The sequence below is a fragment of the Puma concolor genome, chromosome C1 (assembly GCF_028749965.1).
Source record: "Puma concolor isolate L17-30 chromosome C1, mPumCon1.1.hap2, whole genome shotgun sequence".
NCBI lineage: Eukaryota > Metazoa > Chordata > Mammalia > Carnivora > Felidae > Puma > Puma concolor.
This window is the reverse complement of record NC_141674.1, coordinates 49,140,529-49,158,919: the sequence shown is the minus strand read 5'-3', so window position 1 is coordinate 49,158,919 and position 18,391 is coordinate 49,140,529. Positions and strand designations below refer to the sequence as shown.

The following is an 18,391-nucleotide window of genomic DNA, read 5'->3' as shown; positions in this document are numbered from 1 at the left end:
TTCATTTATTCTTATTTATAGTCTATACTGCTCCAAGCAGGGGCTTCTCAGAGCTTAGCTACAAGGTCTTTCTTCCCTCCAACTCATCACAATCACATGTAAGGGAGGACACTCATGGATCTTTAAAATTCACCAGATATTTGGCACAGAAGCCTATGACTAGGTCTTCCTTCCAGCATTTTGGTGGTTCACAAAAGAAAAAAGAAAGCATGAGACCTGCCTTTGCTCTAGTATCATTCCATAAAGAGCAGCTGGTCAATCGTGGCCTTTCCCTCCTGAGATTATTCCCATAGCTTTTCCATTGGTTTCAGACACCGACAGACCAAACACAGAGACAAACAGATAAGATCTGGCCTCACAAAACAAAGGTGCTGAAAGTGGTGGAAACCAAACCTGGCTGCCATCAGAAACATCTAGAAAACCCTTACAAATAAAGATTTGGAATCTAACCCAAGACCTACTGAATCGGAATCTCTGAAAATGAGGCCATCAGGACCACTGTTATGGAGCATAGGCATTAGCAGGGTAAATTTAACTCCCCACCATCAGTATTGTCAGCCCAGAAAAATTCCAAAGTGAGTGCTATAATCAATTAGTAATGTCTGTCTGGCACAGCAAGGGAGTTTTGCGGCCCATGAGTCCGGCATTTGGGATCCCTACAGAGCTGAGAGATGTGAATTTGAATCCTGGCTCCGTGCCTTCCTGGCCTTTTGGCATTGAGAAAGTTCATTAATGTCTCTGGCTTCAGATTCTACCATCTATTAATTAAGGCTAAGACACATGTATCTAGTAGGGTTGTTATGAGGACCAAATGTGAAAAAGTATGCAAAACACCTTTCCAGTGCCCAGGAATGTATTCAAGATGCTCACTCAGTGGTTCTGTTGTTATTATTGAAGCATATTTTTTCCAGGGATACAAGACATGTAATAAAAAATCAAATCTCATTCTATGGAATGCTTGCCATCCCTTTTTTTATTCTATGTCTGGGCGGCCACTTATCTCTGTTTTGTAGATGAGAAAACTAAGATACTGTGATATAATCATATAATAATCTTACAGTGATAAGATCTACTAAATGTCCGTGCTTGGCGAGGAAAGTACTAGGGTCAGTTTGGATGCCTGGCTCAGTTCTCCTCCCATCCAGAGACAACATTACTACCGCACTAATTCCATTCTGCTCTGGGGTTCTTTCTGCAGCCCCTTGTGTCCCAAATCCCCTTCTTTTTCCAGGAGTATCAGAGTCCAATATGTTCCTAAAAGGGTTGGCTGGGGAGGGTCCTTGTCCTTTTAAATAGGGAAAAATTTCCTTTGTCTTATGCAAAGGTGCCTTTTATTTTCTTCTCTTTATTTTTTTAAATTTCAGAATCCAGGAAACAAAAGACTACATTGGGTTAGATACATGAACTGTGAAATAAAAGACCCAGTTCTTTTTCTTCTATGACAACCGTAAGACAAAAAAGTTTAAAGAACATCAAGAGAGGTCGTTTCGTTTCTGTTTTCTATGGGCTTGATGTTACCGTGGCTGGAATTACATAGGACCATTAATTAACACACTTAGCTAAAATATTTCTGGATAGTTCAAAAATAAATGATTCTCAAAAGGTTCTTGTTGCTGAGGTAAAAACAGACCCACCACTGTCGTGTCAGGTATGTCCTAAAATCTATCTCGGAAGCATTTTAGTTGTGCTACGTGTATACCTTCAGCCCAGGTCTCAAGAGGGCTTATTCTTTGAGCTGAATCTGATGAGTCTGTTAGTCAAAAATCTAGGTAAGAAACAGAAGTGAAAGCCAAAAAAGAAAGAAGTCTCTAAAAGGACAACCTGAATTAAAAAGAAAAATTACAAATTAGTGATGGAAAGAGGTGCCTGGGTGGCTCAGTCAGTTAAGCATCTGACTCTTGATTTTGGCTCAGGTCATGATCTCATGGTTCATGGGATCAAGCCCCATGTCAGGCTCCATGCTGACAGCACACATCCTGCTTGGGATTCTCTCTCTCCCCTCTCTCTGCTCCTCACCAGCTCTTTCTCTCTTGCTCTCTCTCTCTCTCTCAAAATAAATAAATAATCTCTAAAAACAAATTCATAATGGATGGAAAATAGAAATCCTCCTGTATAACCACAATTTAGTTCAGATTTCCTGTAGCCTATGTGGAGAAGGTCGAATAGTATGTCAGACCTGAACGTGATCTTCAAGGTCTAAATCAATGTATTAATTTGCTAGGGCTGCTGTATGAAAGGTCCACAAACTAGATGGCTTAGACAACAGAACTGTGTTGTCCCACAGTTCCAGAGGCTGGAAGTCTGAAATCAAGGGGTTAGTAGAGCCGGGGAAGAATCCATCTCTTCTAGGTGGTTCTCCCTGCTTCTGGCAGTTCTGTGGCTCATGGAAGCACAAATCGAAGATTCACATGGCAGTCTCCCTGTATATGTGTCTGTGTACAAATTTCCCCTTTCTATAAGAATACCAGTCAATTGGATTAGGGGCTCATCCCAGTCTAGTATGACCTCAATCTAACTAATTATATCTGCAACTACCTTATTTCCAAACAAGGTCATATTCTGAGGTCCTGGGGGTTAGACTTCACCATATGAATTTTAGGGTTCAATGCAGCCCATAACAACCAGTCTCCCATTTTATAGATGAGACAAGTGAGGACCCTGTGGGCTTAAAGTGAGGCTGGTTACTAAGAACTAAGAGTGGAATTGAGCTCCCTCCCTCTTTCCTTAATTTAGCCTGTACAGTTATTGACAGATGAAAGAAAAATACTCAATACCCATTTAGTAGTCAAATTCCTCAACAAGTAGATCTGCAGGCTTCAAAGAATAAAACAAGTGTCCCCGAGTTTTGGAATCATCACTTGCCTCCCACATCACCCCACCAGCCTTCCTTTCTCTCTATTTACTCTAATCCACTCATCTAAAGGCTTATTCCCCAAAGGGTGGTCCATGGTAAACTAGCATCAGCCTCACCTGGGAGCTGGTTAGATGCAGAATCCCAGGCCCCTCTCCAGACACAGTGAGCCAGAATCTGCATTTTTGTCAATTCCCAGGGGACTCTTAAGCAACATTACAGTTTGAGAAGCCCAATTTTCAAGTACAGCAAGCATCATCATTCTAAAATGCAGATCTAATCAGGTGCCCCACCTTCAGCCCCAGATTCACTGACCCCCTGCCCTTCGCCCCCGTGGGCTTCCATAGCAACCTTAAGGGACTGTCACACTCTATGATTTCCTATGCATTTCTGGCTCCCCTATTTAACTGTAAATCCTGTGTGCACAATTGCACCCTCAGCACTGAGTACAAAGTCTTTACATTTTGAAAGCCTAATAAATGAACGAGGGCACAGTGGATGCCAAGAAAAATAAAGAGCTAGAAAGACAATGCTTAGTTGCTTTAAATCCAAATCTAAAGGCTCATGTTGCTAAAGTATTATGCAGATGTAACTATGGAACTCTGAGGAGTAATCTTCCAAAGCTCATCAAGAAGAAGATAATGCCAACTGACAGGAGACAAATATTCCCATTTTCTAAAAGGAGATAAAAGTATGTAATAACACCACAAAACCTGAGGCTTGTGGACAATCCCTGACAAAATTGCAGGCCAAAGAATGAAATATATTAGTTGTGAAAACAAAACACGAAAGTGATGGTCACTAAGGGTTGGTACATGTTGACTAAAACCAGATTATGCCAACATGGTGGTGACTGAACAATTGATGTCAACACTACGTGTTGGAGGTGGGGAGGTTAAGAGGATTTGTGTGTAACCCTGTTCTTAGTCAACATTTTTTTTAATCTTTATTTATTTTTGAGTGAGAGAGAAAGAGCATGAGCAGGGGAGGGGCAGAGAGATGGGGAGGCACAGAATCTGAAGCAGGCTCCAGGCTCTGAGCTGTGAACATGGAGTCCAATGCAGGGCTCACACTCATGGACCACGAGATCATGACCTGAGCTGAGGTCGGACGCTTAACCGACTGAGCCACCCAGGCACCTTGACCTTTTTAAATCCATAACTGAAGGAAGACAGACAAATAACTTCAGTAAACATGTAGGAAGAAGAATGCTGGAAAGCCCTGGCAGGAAACTGAGCTAAAACCCACAAGACAAAATCAACGGAGATACACTCAAAGTCTGTGTTTAGATAAGAGTATGTGTAAATGCTTCTATGGAATAAATGTCTGGGTTTTACTTGTTGTGAAACAATAGAAAATAGATATGTTAGTCTCTGCTCCCAGTTCCTGGCACAGAGCTCCTAAACCCCTTGCAGTTTCCTAGGAGATAACAAGAGCACCAGGTGCCTCTTCTGTTCTAGTATTCGGTCTTTGACTGTGGTTGCTGACACAACGCTCCTAAATTCCTTGGAATTTCCTGGGTGGTGTGGTGTCTCTGTTTCCATGAGGATACTCTCAGTGGGCCTCTGGACAGTTTCAGGGTGGAGGCTGGTCACCAGAAAGACCAAGCCGTGATTAAGAACAGAACTTTCAGCCCTACCCTCCATCTTTGGGGAAGGGGGAGAGGGGCTGGAGATTGACTTAATGATTGAGCATAACTAGGTGATGAAGCCTCCCTAAAAATCTCACAAGTATGGAAGTCAGACAGTTTCCAGGTTGCTGAACACATCAAAGTGCTGGGAGGGTGGTGTGCCTGGACAGGATACAGATGATGTTCCACGCTCCTTCCCACATACCTTGCCCTGTGCATCTCCTCCATTTGGCTGTTCTTGAGTTATATCCTTTTATAATCAATAAATAGTCTGGTTAAATAAACTGTTGTCCTGAGTTGTGTGAGCTGCTCCAGCAAATTACTCAAACCTGAGGAGGGGGATGTAAGAACCCTGATTTATAGTGGGTCTATCAAAAACACCCTGGACTTGTGACTGATGTCTGAAGAGGGTGGGGCAGTCTTGTGGGAATGAACGCTTACCCCATAGGGTCTGTGCTGACTCTAGGTAGATACCGTCACAACTGAACTGGTTCGTAGAGATACCCAGCTGGGGTTGAATTGCTTGGCGTGGGGAAACCCATACACGTTTGGTGACCAGAAGTCTGTGGTGGTAGTAGAGAGGAGAGGAGAAAATGGAATGTTTTCCCCTCTACCCTTGGGTTTGAGCTCAGCACGAGCGGAGAGTATCCACAGAGTGGGATGTGCGAGGCCCAGTGGATTCAGAACAGGATATGCCACCTGTACAGCACTGTGCTTCTGCAGGCCACGTTTTAGGAGGGACCCTGGCATGCTAAGAGTGTGGCCGCTGAAGGCAGTGCATGATGGAAAACCTAGGGTGTGAAACGTGGCCTAGGGGAACATTTATAAAACCTGGGGATTAAGTCATTAAATAAAAGAGGAATTGGGTTCATTTCAAGAAATGCCTGTGAGTATAGATGCTTCCAGTGAATAAAGCTGGCCTCTACAGTTCCTTCCAATGCCAAGAATCAATGACCCAAAGCACTTCCTTCCATAGTTGCACTGCTGTTAGTATGGCATTCTTAAACACAGGGAGGCTGGCTGCAGATTTTTACAGGAAAGGATAGCAAAAATGGTAATAATGTGTGTTGATACTTGTAGCCTAGAAAGAAGAAAGTTTTGGTATTTCCCCACATGATTATCCTGGAGCCCATATTCTGTCATTTTTTGATCCCTCAGAGCCCTTCATGTTTATACATTGTTTTTTGCTTTGTTGAACTTTTTAAAAGTGCTAATGTTGAAAGCTTTAGAAATCAGTGCATAGGTGGAGTTCCATCAATCTCCTTTCCACAAACATTAATTGAGCACCTGCTGAGTGCCAAGTCTAGGGAATACAGCAGTATACCTAAAATTCTAATGATGGGGGACATATAGCAAACATATGAAGAATGACTGTTCAAATGAGGAAAAATAGAGGGGGATCATAACAGTATATCAAGTCACAGAGAGTGTTCCCACAAGGCTTCGTTAACAAATGGCATTTGAACTGAGACAAGAGCCAGAATTATCCAATAAGAATTATCCATGGTTACTTAACAGTGAGCTGGCCAAGACTGGCCCAACTTAATACTGGTGCGTGTGGCTCACCAGATTCCAACTTTCCATAAAACTAGAAGTTTTGGTTTCTTCTTCCTGCTCGTGCCTCAGAAGAAGAGGCTGGCTGCAACTTCCCACAAGGTCCAAGTTCTCCAATGTTAGACATCTGGCTTTCCCCGCACCTGCTACAAACAGCACCTAAACTGACCACCTGGAGCCTAAGCAGATTTTTTTTTTTTGTGCAAGGCCACCTCATGCTCACTTCGTAAAAAGTGAGAGGATACGGTTTTTCAGAAGCACAGCACCCAGAGACCAGGGCACCCACGTAGCTGCTGCTTTTCTGTCTATGAGGTTCAGCCTGTACCAAGTGACTCTGCAGGTGTTCTCCATGCTCCTGGTGCCTCCCCAGATCTGCACAGAGAGTAAACCAGGCAAATACCCAAGGAAAGAGCATTGTGGGCAGAGGGAACAGCCCCTAGAAAGCCTTGTGGCATGTTTAGGGAGGACCAAGGAAGCCAATGTTGGTGTAGCAGAGTGAACAAGGGGAGAGGGGGTAGAAAATGAGGTCAGAGCAGGGCTCAGATCATGGCACCTGTGGGCCATGGTAGGAACTTAGGATTTGTTCTATGTAGAATGGGAAGCCCTTGGAATATTATGAGCAGCAGAAGTCACAGTCAAATGTATACTTTCTATGGGATGGTTCTGGCTGCCGCGTGGAGGATAAATTAGAAGGGATGTGAGTAAAAAGAGAGAGACCATTTAGGGAGTCATCATGGTAATCCACGCAGGAGATTGTAGCAGTGACCAATTAACTAGATAAAACCTATAATTTAAGAATTCAAGTACCCTGCTTATTCTTTTTTTTCTTTAGAGAAATAACTGATATCTTTGTTTATCGCTTTTCTTGCCATATAATCTACATAAAATCTTAGTACCCACAGACTCCCATCTTTCCTTAAAACAGAGCAACATCAGAGGGTACACGTTTATGTCCATTTTCACAAGTTCAAAGTGATCGGGTAATATGTTAAAATCATACTTCTCTTATGCCTTTTTACTACATTAAGCTGTTTATTAATCTCCTACAATTGGTGGTTTATTATTACTGTTATTATTATTATTGTTGTTGGCACTGTAAGGCATATAAAGAAGCATGAGATACTATTTTAGACATAGGCATAAAACCATAAGTAAGGGGGCACCCGGGTGGCTCAGTCAGTTGAGTGTACGACTCTTGATTTCAGCTCAGGTCACGATCCCAGGGTCAGAGGATCGATCCCTGAGACAGACTCCTTGCTGAGCATGGAGACTGCTCAAGATTGTCTCTCTCCCTCTCTCTCTCTGCCCCTCCCCCATTCGTACTCATGTTCTTTTTCTCTCTCTTAAAAAACAAACAAAAACCTTAAGTAAGAGTGTACGGCATTATGTGAATAAATGCCAAATAAATGTTATAAAAAAAATAGGTGTCTATCTATCCTAAATAGTGAGACTATGAGGTAAAAGTTATTACTTTACCATTTGAAAAATCTATATTTCAAAAAACAGAATAAAAAGTAAAAGGCAAACACAGAAGGACACTATTTATAACATATATGAACGGGAAAATTTTTCTTCTTGCTGTATAAAGAGCTCTTGAAAATCAGTAGGAAAAGGACAAGCAGGTGAGTTTCATAAACTAGCAAAAGATCGAGATCGGCCATTCACAAAGAAGAAATAAACATGAACACCTACAGGGGTGCCTGAGTGGCTCAGTCGGTGAAGCGACCAACTTGATTTCAACTCAGGTCATGACCTCATGGACTGAGCCCCACTGTGGGCTCTGTGCTGGCAGCATGGAGCCTGCTTCAAGCTCTCTCTCTCTCTTTCTCTCTCAAAATAAATAAGCACTGAAAAAAATGAACACTAGATATGTGTGTGATGGGTGTGGGGGAGATTCAATCTGAGTGGCAATGAAAAAAATTTAAACAGCAACGAGACATTATTTTTACCAATAAAACTAGAAATGACTTTATAAGGGAAATATCCAGGGTTAACAAAGATTTCAAAAAAAAGAATACTCATAAGCTATTGGTTTTTTTTTTTTTTAATTTTTTTTAACATTTATTTATGAGACAGAGAGAGAGCATGAACAGGGGAGGGTCAGAGAAAGAGGGAGACACACAGAATCTGAAACAGGCTCCAGGCTCTGAGCTGTCAGCACAGAGCCTGATGCGGGGCCAGAACCCACGGACCGCGAGATCATGACCTGAGCCGAAGTCTGACGCTCAACCGACTGAGCCACCCAGGCGCCCCTAAGCTATTGGTTTTTAAGTACACATATCAAAAGCCTTAAAAGTGCATGTACTTTGGCATAAAATCTCTATCAATCAACTCTGTAGAAACAATTATAGATGGATAGATGGTTTGCCTTTTTAAATTTACATAATAATGTCTAAGGCTGGGTCCCACAGGAAACAGATTATGTAAATTCAAATTAGCATGATTCCAGAAGGGTTTCGTTTCTAAGAGTCAAGGTGTTGCGCAGGTACCACAGGCTAGCTGAGGCAAAGCTATGAGCCGTCCTCAGTCTGCAGAGATGAGAAGAGGGGAATGCTTCTGGGGAGCACTCTGCAGCTCAGGCCACCTGGAGAAATGTAGTGCCCTCTGGGCAAGAAACACAAGGAACTTAAGGCAACATTGCGGAGAAAGAGTCATCTCCTGCCAGGGCCACCCACTGGCCGAAACCAGCCAGAATCAGAAGGCATCAGAGCAGATCATTAGTCCACACAGATCAGCTTCCTGGCTTGAGGAAGGAGGCAAGGAACTGGAGGCATAGGAACGTGTCCAGTAGGGCAGCAATGTTTAAATTAGTCAAAAACGGGGAATAGTAAATGTTCAACAAAATAGGACTAGTTAAATAAATTGTATATCCGTGCAATGAAATACTGTTTAGATATTTTAAATGTTCTCATGGAGACATAACTATCAATGTGTAAAGATACCTGCATTATATTATGGACTGTAAATTCTTTTAAAAGATTACAAAATTGTAAAATCCTAGTTTGGTTTGAAAGCAAAACAAAATTTAAACATTAAAAAAAAGGGGAGGGCACCTGAGTGGCTCAGTCGGTCAAGGGTCGCACTTAGTCTCAGGTCATGATCTCATGGTTCATGGGCTCACCCACATCAGGCTCTGTGCTGACAGCTCAGAGCCTGGAGCCTGCTTCAGATTCTGTGTCTCCCTCTCTCTCTCTGCCCCTTCCCTGCTCACATTCTCTCTCTCAAAAATAAATAAACATTAAAAGCAAACAAACAAAAAACAACAAAAAAAACAAAACAAAAGTTCCTGTATGTATGTGGAAATGTTCTATAAAGAGATACTATAGCACCTTGCCACATTTAGTTTAACTGCTTATAATTTTGAGAAAGCACAGGTTTATATTTGTGTAGTAAACTTTTTTTAGACCTTAATGTTTTTTTTTTTTTTTTGAGCAATGTGATTCACAGAAAAATTGAGAGGAAGATACAGAGATACCACATGCACCCTCTGCCCACACATATACATATACATAGCCTCCTCCATTATCTATGTCCCCCACGAGAGTGATACATTTGTTACAGTTGATGAGCTCACATTTACACAACATAATCACCTGAAGTCTGTAGTTTGCAATGCGGTTCACTCTCGCTGTTGTACATTCTAAGGGTTTGGACAAATGTATAATAACATGTATCCGTCATTACAGAGTATTTCCACGGCCCTAAAAATCCTCTCCTCCTTTCCTCTAGTACACTTTTTAAATCCATGATCTCCTGATACCCCTGATTTAGTTCAACCTAATTAAACAAAATAACATAGCAATAATTATTACTCCTCATTCCCATAGACCACGTGGATGTACCTGGGGGTTGGTCCAGAGAGAGATGGTTTGTGCTGCATTCTCTCACAGTATGGACAGAAGTCCTGGCTCAGAAACTGTGCCTTAAAGCACTGAGATAATTGGAGAAAAGGCAAGCCAGTTTTGCACTGTCATTTTGCTTAGACTTGCAAAAGCAAAACAGACTAGAACGCAAGTGCAAAGGACGTTAAATTTCCAGCTGATAAAGGCTGGCTCAAAGATTTAAAAACGGCGCAGTCTGCAAAACTCCTGGGTATAATCCACCTGAGGACATTGTGATGACTCAATATTTCGTTTTTTGTTTTTTTTTTTTTTTTCTTCTGTAAAATTAAGGAAAGTGATTCTGAACAATTATGCTTTATCAGAGCAGATTTTAATACTAATTAATCTCCTTTGTTTGTTTAAAGTAGGTGATTTCTAGAACTTGGATTCACTGTTTCTAGTCAATTACAAGGCGATGAGATGGACTATATGGACTATCTCTCTTTTTAAAAACATTCTTTTTTATGTTTATTTTTTGAGAGAGAGATTGACAGAGTGTGAGCGGGGGAGCAGCAGAGAGAGAGGGAGACACAGAATCCGAAGCAGGATCCAGATTCTGAGCTGTCAGCACAGAGCCCGATGCGGGGCTCGAACCCATGAACCGTGAGATCATGACCTGAGCCGAAGTCGGATGCTCAACGGACTGAGCCACCCAGGCGCCCCTGGACTGTTTCTCTTTTTACCTATCGAAATAAATTTTCCTCAGTTCTTATGTACTATGAAACTTTGATCTTTTGAACTTTAGTTTACCAGTAAAGAAAGTTCTGAGGGTCCACAGGAAAGAAGAGCATCTCTCTGTACTTGGGTGATGAAGGAGGTGTTTATAAAGGAGATAGCACTCTACTCTAGGACTAACATAAAATTACCATTTGTCAAGGGCTGACTGAGATCCAGGCTCAGTGGTACATAATTTGTACATCTTATATTGATAAGGATTATTTTTCTAATCTCACAGATGAGACACTGGAAATCAGAGATGTGAAGTAACTTGCCAAAGTCCATTGACATCTGGGTCTAGAATTCAGAATCAGGTCCATAGGACAGATAGTTCATGTTCTTAACCACTACATTATACTGCTTGTGATTAAGGATTAATTTTGCACAATTATGGAAAAGACTTTTTTTAATTTTTTTTAAATGTTTATTTATTTTTGAGACAATGTGAGAGACAGAGTGCAAGCAGCAGAGGGGCAGACAGAGGGAGACACAGAATCTGAAGCGGGCTCCGGGCTCTGAGCTGTCAGCCCAGAGCCCGACACGGGGCTCGAACTCACGAACCATGAGATCATGACCTGAGCCGAAGTCGGACGCTTAACCAACTGAGCCACCCGGACACCCCTCTTTTTCATTCTCTACACTGTTGTTTCTTAAACTTCAGTGTACATAGGAATCATGTGACATGTTTGCAAAGAATACATATTTTCTTGTCCTGTTTTGAGAAATTCCAATTCACTGAGTTCAGAGTGATCCAAGTTGTGTTTTATTATCCAGCATCCTGCAGGATTATGACCCACCTCAGGTGGTCTGAGGTTCAAAGGTTAGAAACCACTGTCATTGTCTCCAAGTATGAGCCCTTCATCCTTTCTGGAATATTTTCCCACCTCCTATCTCCTCTTTCAACTACATTTTATTTGTCAGTTCCTTTGTGGAAGAAGATTCCAAAGCAAAGTAAGCATTGCAAAGAGAATGACTGAAAACAGGGAGGGGTGGATATTAAGGAAACCAGGCCTCTGCGCAGTCTCCTGTTTCAATTTCTGGAACACCAGGGACTGCTGATTTTAGTCAATTACAGCTTGAAAATTGCAACTCCACCACCTTCTGGAGCATACTCTTCTACTCTGGACTGAAATAGGTAAAATGTAGTATCTGTTAAGTAAACAGCCACTTACATATTAGTCTCGCTCTGTCAGCACCAATTATAATTCCTTCAAAACAAGCTATACAATCTTGTGGGTTTTGCCTTTATAAACCTGTACTCCCTGCTTGGAATTGGAGCACACTATCAATTTTGGTCCACTCTGTGTCTCCCAGATTGCAATTTCTCAGACCCCAAATGTTTTTGGTTGCTTTCTAGCCTCTTCCTCTCAGTCAATACCTTCATGGAATCATTCCCATCCTCCTTAAGCCGGTTTGGTGTGAAATTGCTCTATGATCTCCTTTTTACATAACTCTATTTTTTCTGTTATCACACAGTTTTTCACAAAATTGAAAGACCATACAGCCCATTGGATGCCCAATACAACATTAATCAAATAGTAGTGCATAGCTGAAAGACAATTCAAATAGAAGAAAACATCCACGGTGTAAATGTGTATGTCATGCTGTACAACTGCATATAAGTGACAGAAGAAAGATGCAGAAGAGGAAGGTGTGCTGGGCTATCATTTTCTATAAGCCAAAAGTACATCACGCCAAAGAGTAAGAGCGGATTGGATTGGTTGCTCATTTTGCATCTAAAGTAACCCTTTTATTTTACTCTGCCGTGAGAAATCAACTTTGGTTAATTTCATTGATGTCAGAGTTTGGTTCAATGTTGTGAAGAAAGAAATGGAATACTTTGGGAATAACTCTGGGGATATAATGAATTCCTTGCCCCTGGGAAGTTTACGAACCACAGCGGAACGTCAGCCACTTAAGGGTTCTGTGGAGGGACATAAGTCTAGCTGGGAAGATGGACGAGATGCCTTGATAGATGTTCCTTTTTATTAACTTGTTAAAAGAATAAAAATCCTGTTGCTTAAAACAGTTTGTATATTGTTGGTAGAAAATTGAGGAGTAATGTAGAGGAAGGGGCGTGTGTTTTAGAGCCACACAGACCTGGGAATGAATCCTAGGTCTCTACCTGCAAGGTGGCCTTGCAGAATGTACTGAACCTCTCTGATCGTTGAGTTTTTCATCTGCACAATGGTGATAAAATACCCACTCTTCAGGATGGTTAAGATAACATGGAAGGATTTATGTAAATTTATACATGGCAGCTTGACTCATGGAAGCATTTAGAATGTTAGTTCATAGAATTCCAATGATGAAGCAATGATTTGGGCATAGGTTTAGGAGTCAAAGTACTTTAAAAATCTTTCTGAAGGTTTAATTTCTATCATAATAATACATGGTATGGCTCTCTGGCATTAAAAAAAAAAAAAAAGACGAAGAAGAAAAAATAAAAAACCCCTCACACTTCATCACAATAACATTTGCCACATTAGCACAGGCTTCACAATTCAGCTTCCCCGTGGAGTTTGGTGAGATTTTCAGCTACACTCCCCTCCCCAGTCCCATTTCATATTTTTATTTTGTTGTTGTCTTTTTAAAAAAGGAAAGTCTGGTTGTGTTGCTTATCTACTATTACTTCCAAATAAGAACATGCTTTCATTTACTGAAATTGGATCCCCATTCACTGCCTTGGCACACTCAGGACTGTCTTCTCCAGAGGGTTGGAGGCCTGTTAGATGGCGCACAGTTGGAAGCTGGTGGCACCGAGTCTCTGCCAAGGCTGGCAGACCTTTAAGATGGCATCTGGTGACCTTTTCCCTGAGCCCCCCTGGGTCCTCCATTTGAGATTTGATGTTCTCGGCAGGGGTGTAATCCAAATCAAATGTGAGATCTGGTGAGTTGGAGTTATACCGGAGGTGGGCCAATGGGAAGTCTCTACACTGCTTTGGACAGTCGATGCTCCCAGAAGCCCCTGCAATGTTTCTTTCTAACCCTGAAACTCTGAGCTCTAGTAGACGGTGCCCTAAAGGGCTGATTTGCAGGAAGAGCCCAGTGTGACAGAGGGAACAACTGAACAGCGTTTGCCTCATTTCTTTATCACCCAGCAATGCAGTAATCCTAATTGCTCTAGTTGCAGGATGGCACTAAACTCTTCACGGCGTCCCTGAGAGCTGCAGCCGAGGTCAGAAGTACACATGAAGAAGCCAGTCGTGCCTTGTTTCCAAGATCGTGTCGATGGCATTTTTTTCCTCCTCTTCAAATGGCAAATTTCTATTTTCAGTTCTGCAGGTAGATAGCACACAAGCCTCGAAGAAAGAACTGTGCGTTTGTGAACAGCCTAACAACCGATGTGTGTTGACGAATTGTTTGTGCTAACAACAGGCACATGCCGTTTCTCAGCTGGGGAGTCATTTTCGTGATAATTTTAAAGTGCTATGTATGTTGTTTTTTTTTTTTAAACAGCTTTTACTTTGAACAGATTTAACAGGTTATTTTTGGTTTTACATCTACTGTGACTGTTTTAACAGACAGGCAGATACATTTCACATTTCTCAGGCAATTCTGTCCCGAAACTGCCCACAAAAGGATTTTGAAGGTGATTAACGAAAAGATGATTTATCTCCCTTGCCTTTAGCCAGTGGAGTTAACTCTCTGCCCCAAACCCATTCTTGCCTTCAAATCTGCACTTCCTCCTCCTCTACTCTGTACTCCTCACAAAATGTAAACTTTCATGGATTCTCTCCTGACTCTATGGGCAGTAGGCACTCAGGGGTCATCAGGCAGATTTAGGTTTAAATTCCGGTTCCACTATTGAAAAGCTGTGTACAATGAGACAAATCACATCAACTCTCTGAGACTGAATTCCTTCATCCTAACAACGAAAATAATATAAGCACCTACCTATAGGGTTAATCTCAAGATTAACTACCTAGTGTATGTGAATGGCTCTAATGGGACTGTCATGTAGTTAAACGCTCAGTAATATTTTTTTTTAATTTTTTTTTAACGTTTATTTATTTTTGAGACAGAGAGAGACAGAGCATGAACGGGGGAGGGTCAGAGAGAGGGAGACACAGAATCCAAAACAGGCTCCAGGCTCCAAGCTGTCAGCACAGAGCCCGACGCTGGGCTCGAACTCACAGACTGCGAGATCATGACCTGAGCCGAAGTCAGCCGCCTAACCGACTGAGCCACCCAGGCGCCCCGCTCAGTAATATTATTTTTGCAACCATTGCAAATCCTAGTTATTCGTCTCTCTTACGAACTTCAAATAGCACTGATTCTCTGTAATATTCACTTGACATTGATTTATATGCTAATTAAGTATGTTTCATATTTATGTAAATTTTATACTAATTTCTTTGAACAGGTTATGGAAATATAATGTATCTATCTATTATATATACACACATAAAAATGCACATGTCATATATATAGTCTCACCAAATTTTCGCAAATGGGTTAAACCCTTGTAACAAGTGCCAAGGTAAAAGACAAAACCAAAACCAAAAAAAATTGAATAATACAGATACCACAGAAGCCTTTGGTATTCCCTTCTGGGCTCTACACCTCCCTAAAAAGGTAACCACTACCTAGAAGCTATCGATCTAATTTCTGGAAGCAGGTTTTTACCTGTGGTTAACTTTACTCTTTGTGTTATTTTTGGACAGCCAAATGAAATGAAATTTCTTGAGGTCAGGGATCATATGCTCTATGTCTTCTTTCACTGCAAGAATTATTTGTTAAATATACACCTTTGTCCTCACTTTCCCGCCTTGCTCTGTTGTCATTTGACTGCACCCGTCTGGAAAATCCCAGCCCTGAACGCGCCCATCTCTCCTTCTCCCATCTCCACAAGGACTCCTAGGCAATCCTAGAGAAGGGTATGCCCCCTCTCAGCCCGAAGCCACAAAATTGTGGTCTCCAACCTTCATGGCTACTTGGTTGTACCAAGCCAACCTTTCTTCTTGTTCTGACCAGCTCTTTTCCACTTTTCATAGCAGCTGCCTCAAGCCATCTGCCCTTAGTTCAGACTTCCTTCCCTAGCACTTCCCCCTTGAGAGCCAACAGGGAAGCATACCTTATATATCAAAGAGAAAAGTCAAGCTGTCACCCAATGTATAAATAAATTTGTCTACATCCTCACCTATCTCCCTACTATCCTACCCTGAGGTTTCATTTCTACCTCTGTTCTCTCAATGACACCCCACCTCACTTTGTTGGGGTTCATCATATTTCTTCAATGACATCCTCTCTTTCCCTCTGGCTCAGTTGGCACCATTGACATTTAATTGTGTTAATGTGTCCACTATCCTTCAACATGATAACAACAAAGCCCAATCTGAAACCCTCATTGCATTCCAGTTACCAATCCATCTCTCTCCCCTCTTGCAGCCAAACTTCTTTGCAGAGGTCTTTATGCCTCTGGGATTTGGTTTCTTGCCCCCTTCTTTCCCCAGCCTACTTCAGCCCAGCATCCATCGCCATTACCTCACAGAAGCTCCTTTGTCAAGATTCCTGCCGGTGTCCTTATGGCTTAAAACAATGGACACTTTTCAGAACTCACCTTTCTCAGGAGCCCCTGACACTGTTGACTATGCCCTCTTTCTGGAAACATCCTTTTCACTTTGTTTCCAAGCCCCACACTCCCTGGTTTCCCTCCTGCCTTACTGAGAATTTCTTCTAAGTCTCCTTGTAGGGCTCTTCTGCTCTTTGTAAATGTAGGTGTTCCTCTGAGTTCTTTATCAGGCCTTCTTTCCTTCTCATGCTACCTCAACCAAGAGGATTTCTATAAAAAGCATACATACATTCAAATCATTGCCTGTGCTTTGTTTGGCTTTATCAAATCAACAAGTAACGGAGTGATTGTTTTATGCTCCGATGATGTCATGATTTAAAATGGATCCTTTGCATTGTATCAATACTAACAGTTGGAATTTAGTGTGCCTTCTATAGCTATATAGAAATTGACTTTTCCTGATTATAAAATAATATTGTAATATCATAAAATAAATTGTTAGGAATATTCTGAATTCTGCTACCCACAGACACTTACTGTTTATTTCTGGCATGTTTCTTTTTAGATGTACTAGGTACTCTCACACATAAACACATATATTATGTACATGCATTTTACATAGTTGAGATAATTATAGTTTTCACTTATTTGTATAACTGGACATTTTCTTGTGTCATTAAGACGATTCCTAACTATTTTCATGGCTTTATAAATTCTATCATATGAACATAGAATGATATATTCAACATATTCACCTATTACTAAATACTTAGAATTTAAAATTTTTCTGCTTTTGCATTCTTTTCCATAATACACAATTTTAAATATTGATTTAGTAGGTTAAAGCATTGCGCCTTCCTGACTGAGCCTTCATACATTTTGTCAGGTCACCCAATATATTAATTATATCTATTTATATGGACGTTGGCATTTGACTTTCTTATTTATGAAGTTTTCTAAATTCAAAATGATGTCTTATAATTGCTTTGATTTGTGAGTCTTCAGTTGGTAAACAAGGTAGACTCTTTTTTTTTTTTTTAGTTTGTTTATTATTTGCATTTCTTTGAATCATTCCTACAGTTGGTTTTTCCTTTTCTTTTCCCTATTTAATATTAAATTTAAATGGAGGACTCTTGAGAAGAAAAGAAGCCACAGGATAGCATAGTCTCTCTAGCTAAATGATCCATACACAGTAACCAACGTCTCCTCCTTCATTCCACCGTGCTGAGTTACCACTGTTCACACCACCAGAGTAACACCCTCTATTTCTTATGCCAGCCTAGTGTATTCAGAGTCTGCCCTGTGAGTAACAAAGTGCAAAACTGTTTCTTCACAGCAAGGAAAATGAGAACTTGAAGGCAGAAATTCAAACAGTACTCCAGAAATCCATGATTGGTAGTGCAAGACAGATGAGCAGAGACTCCCCAGTTCCTACTAATCCTACTGATCATCAAATCAACCATGACCCAGATGATGAGGAAGAAAACAAGCACCAAGAGAACAACCAGAGCCCAGAGAACAACCAGAAATTCCTCACAGGAGCACTCACAGGCAGATTTCTGGATGGCAAAGTGAGTGACAAAAACCCAAGCTTCTTTTGGTAATTGACTAGGAAAATTCAAATTAGGTTCATACCACACACCCTTGTACTAATGGTAATTAATATATTTTGCATAGGAGGGACTTGGAATTCATTTTTTAAATCAGAAAATAAATTTGAGATCATTTTGTATATTGCATTCTGGTTGACCACCAAGTGAATTGGCCAACCTACTCTACCTGCAGCTAAATCAGTGATAATCATATAGTGATACATGTAAATGTACATGCAACCCTGGGATGTGCTCAGGGGGAAAGGTCTGTCTAACATTACAAGAAGAGGTCATTTATTTTCAAAATCCAATGCGACCAGAACTGTATATCGAAAAATTATCAGCCAAAACCATCTTGATAGAAATATATATCTCTGCACTCTGTTAAGAATCAACCAAACAATTCACAACACACTAACTTGATAATGATGAATCCATATGATTAGTAATTTGTAATTAAAAAGCAAGAATAGCAGCAATTGGAAACTGGATCCAAATCAAGACAAAACTAATGACTCATTGATAACAAAGTACCACTTCCAAAAATTGCTGAAATTGCATTTAGACGGATACATAGAGTAGGAGTTTTGCAGTGACGCCAAGCATTAAGTGACAGCCAAATATTTCAGTAGAATACTGAATTCGAGTCTG

The 18,391-nt window shown here is 41.0% G+C and overlaps 1 protein-coding gene across 1 annotated transcript in view; it reads left to right on the top strand.

Moving 5' to 3' along the window:
* CC1H1orf87 (chromosome C1 C1orf87 homolog) overlaps positions 1-18,391 on the top strand; it is an 85,678-nt gene that overhangs the window by 1,738 nt on the left and 65,549 nt on the right. The window contains 1 exon segment of the mRNA XM_025912684.2: positions 17,485-17,719. Coding sequence (XP_025768469.1) covers positions 17,485-17,719 — 235 coding nt within the window.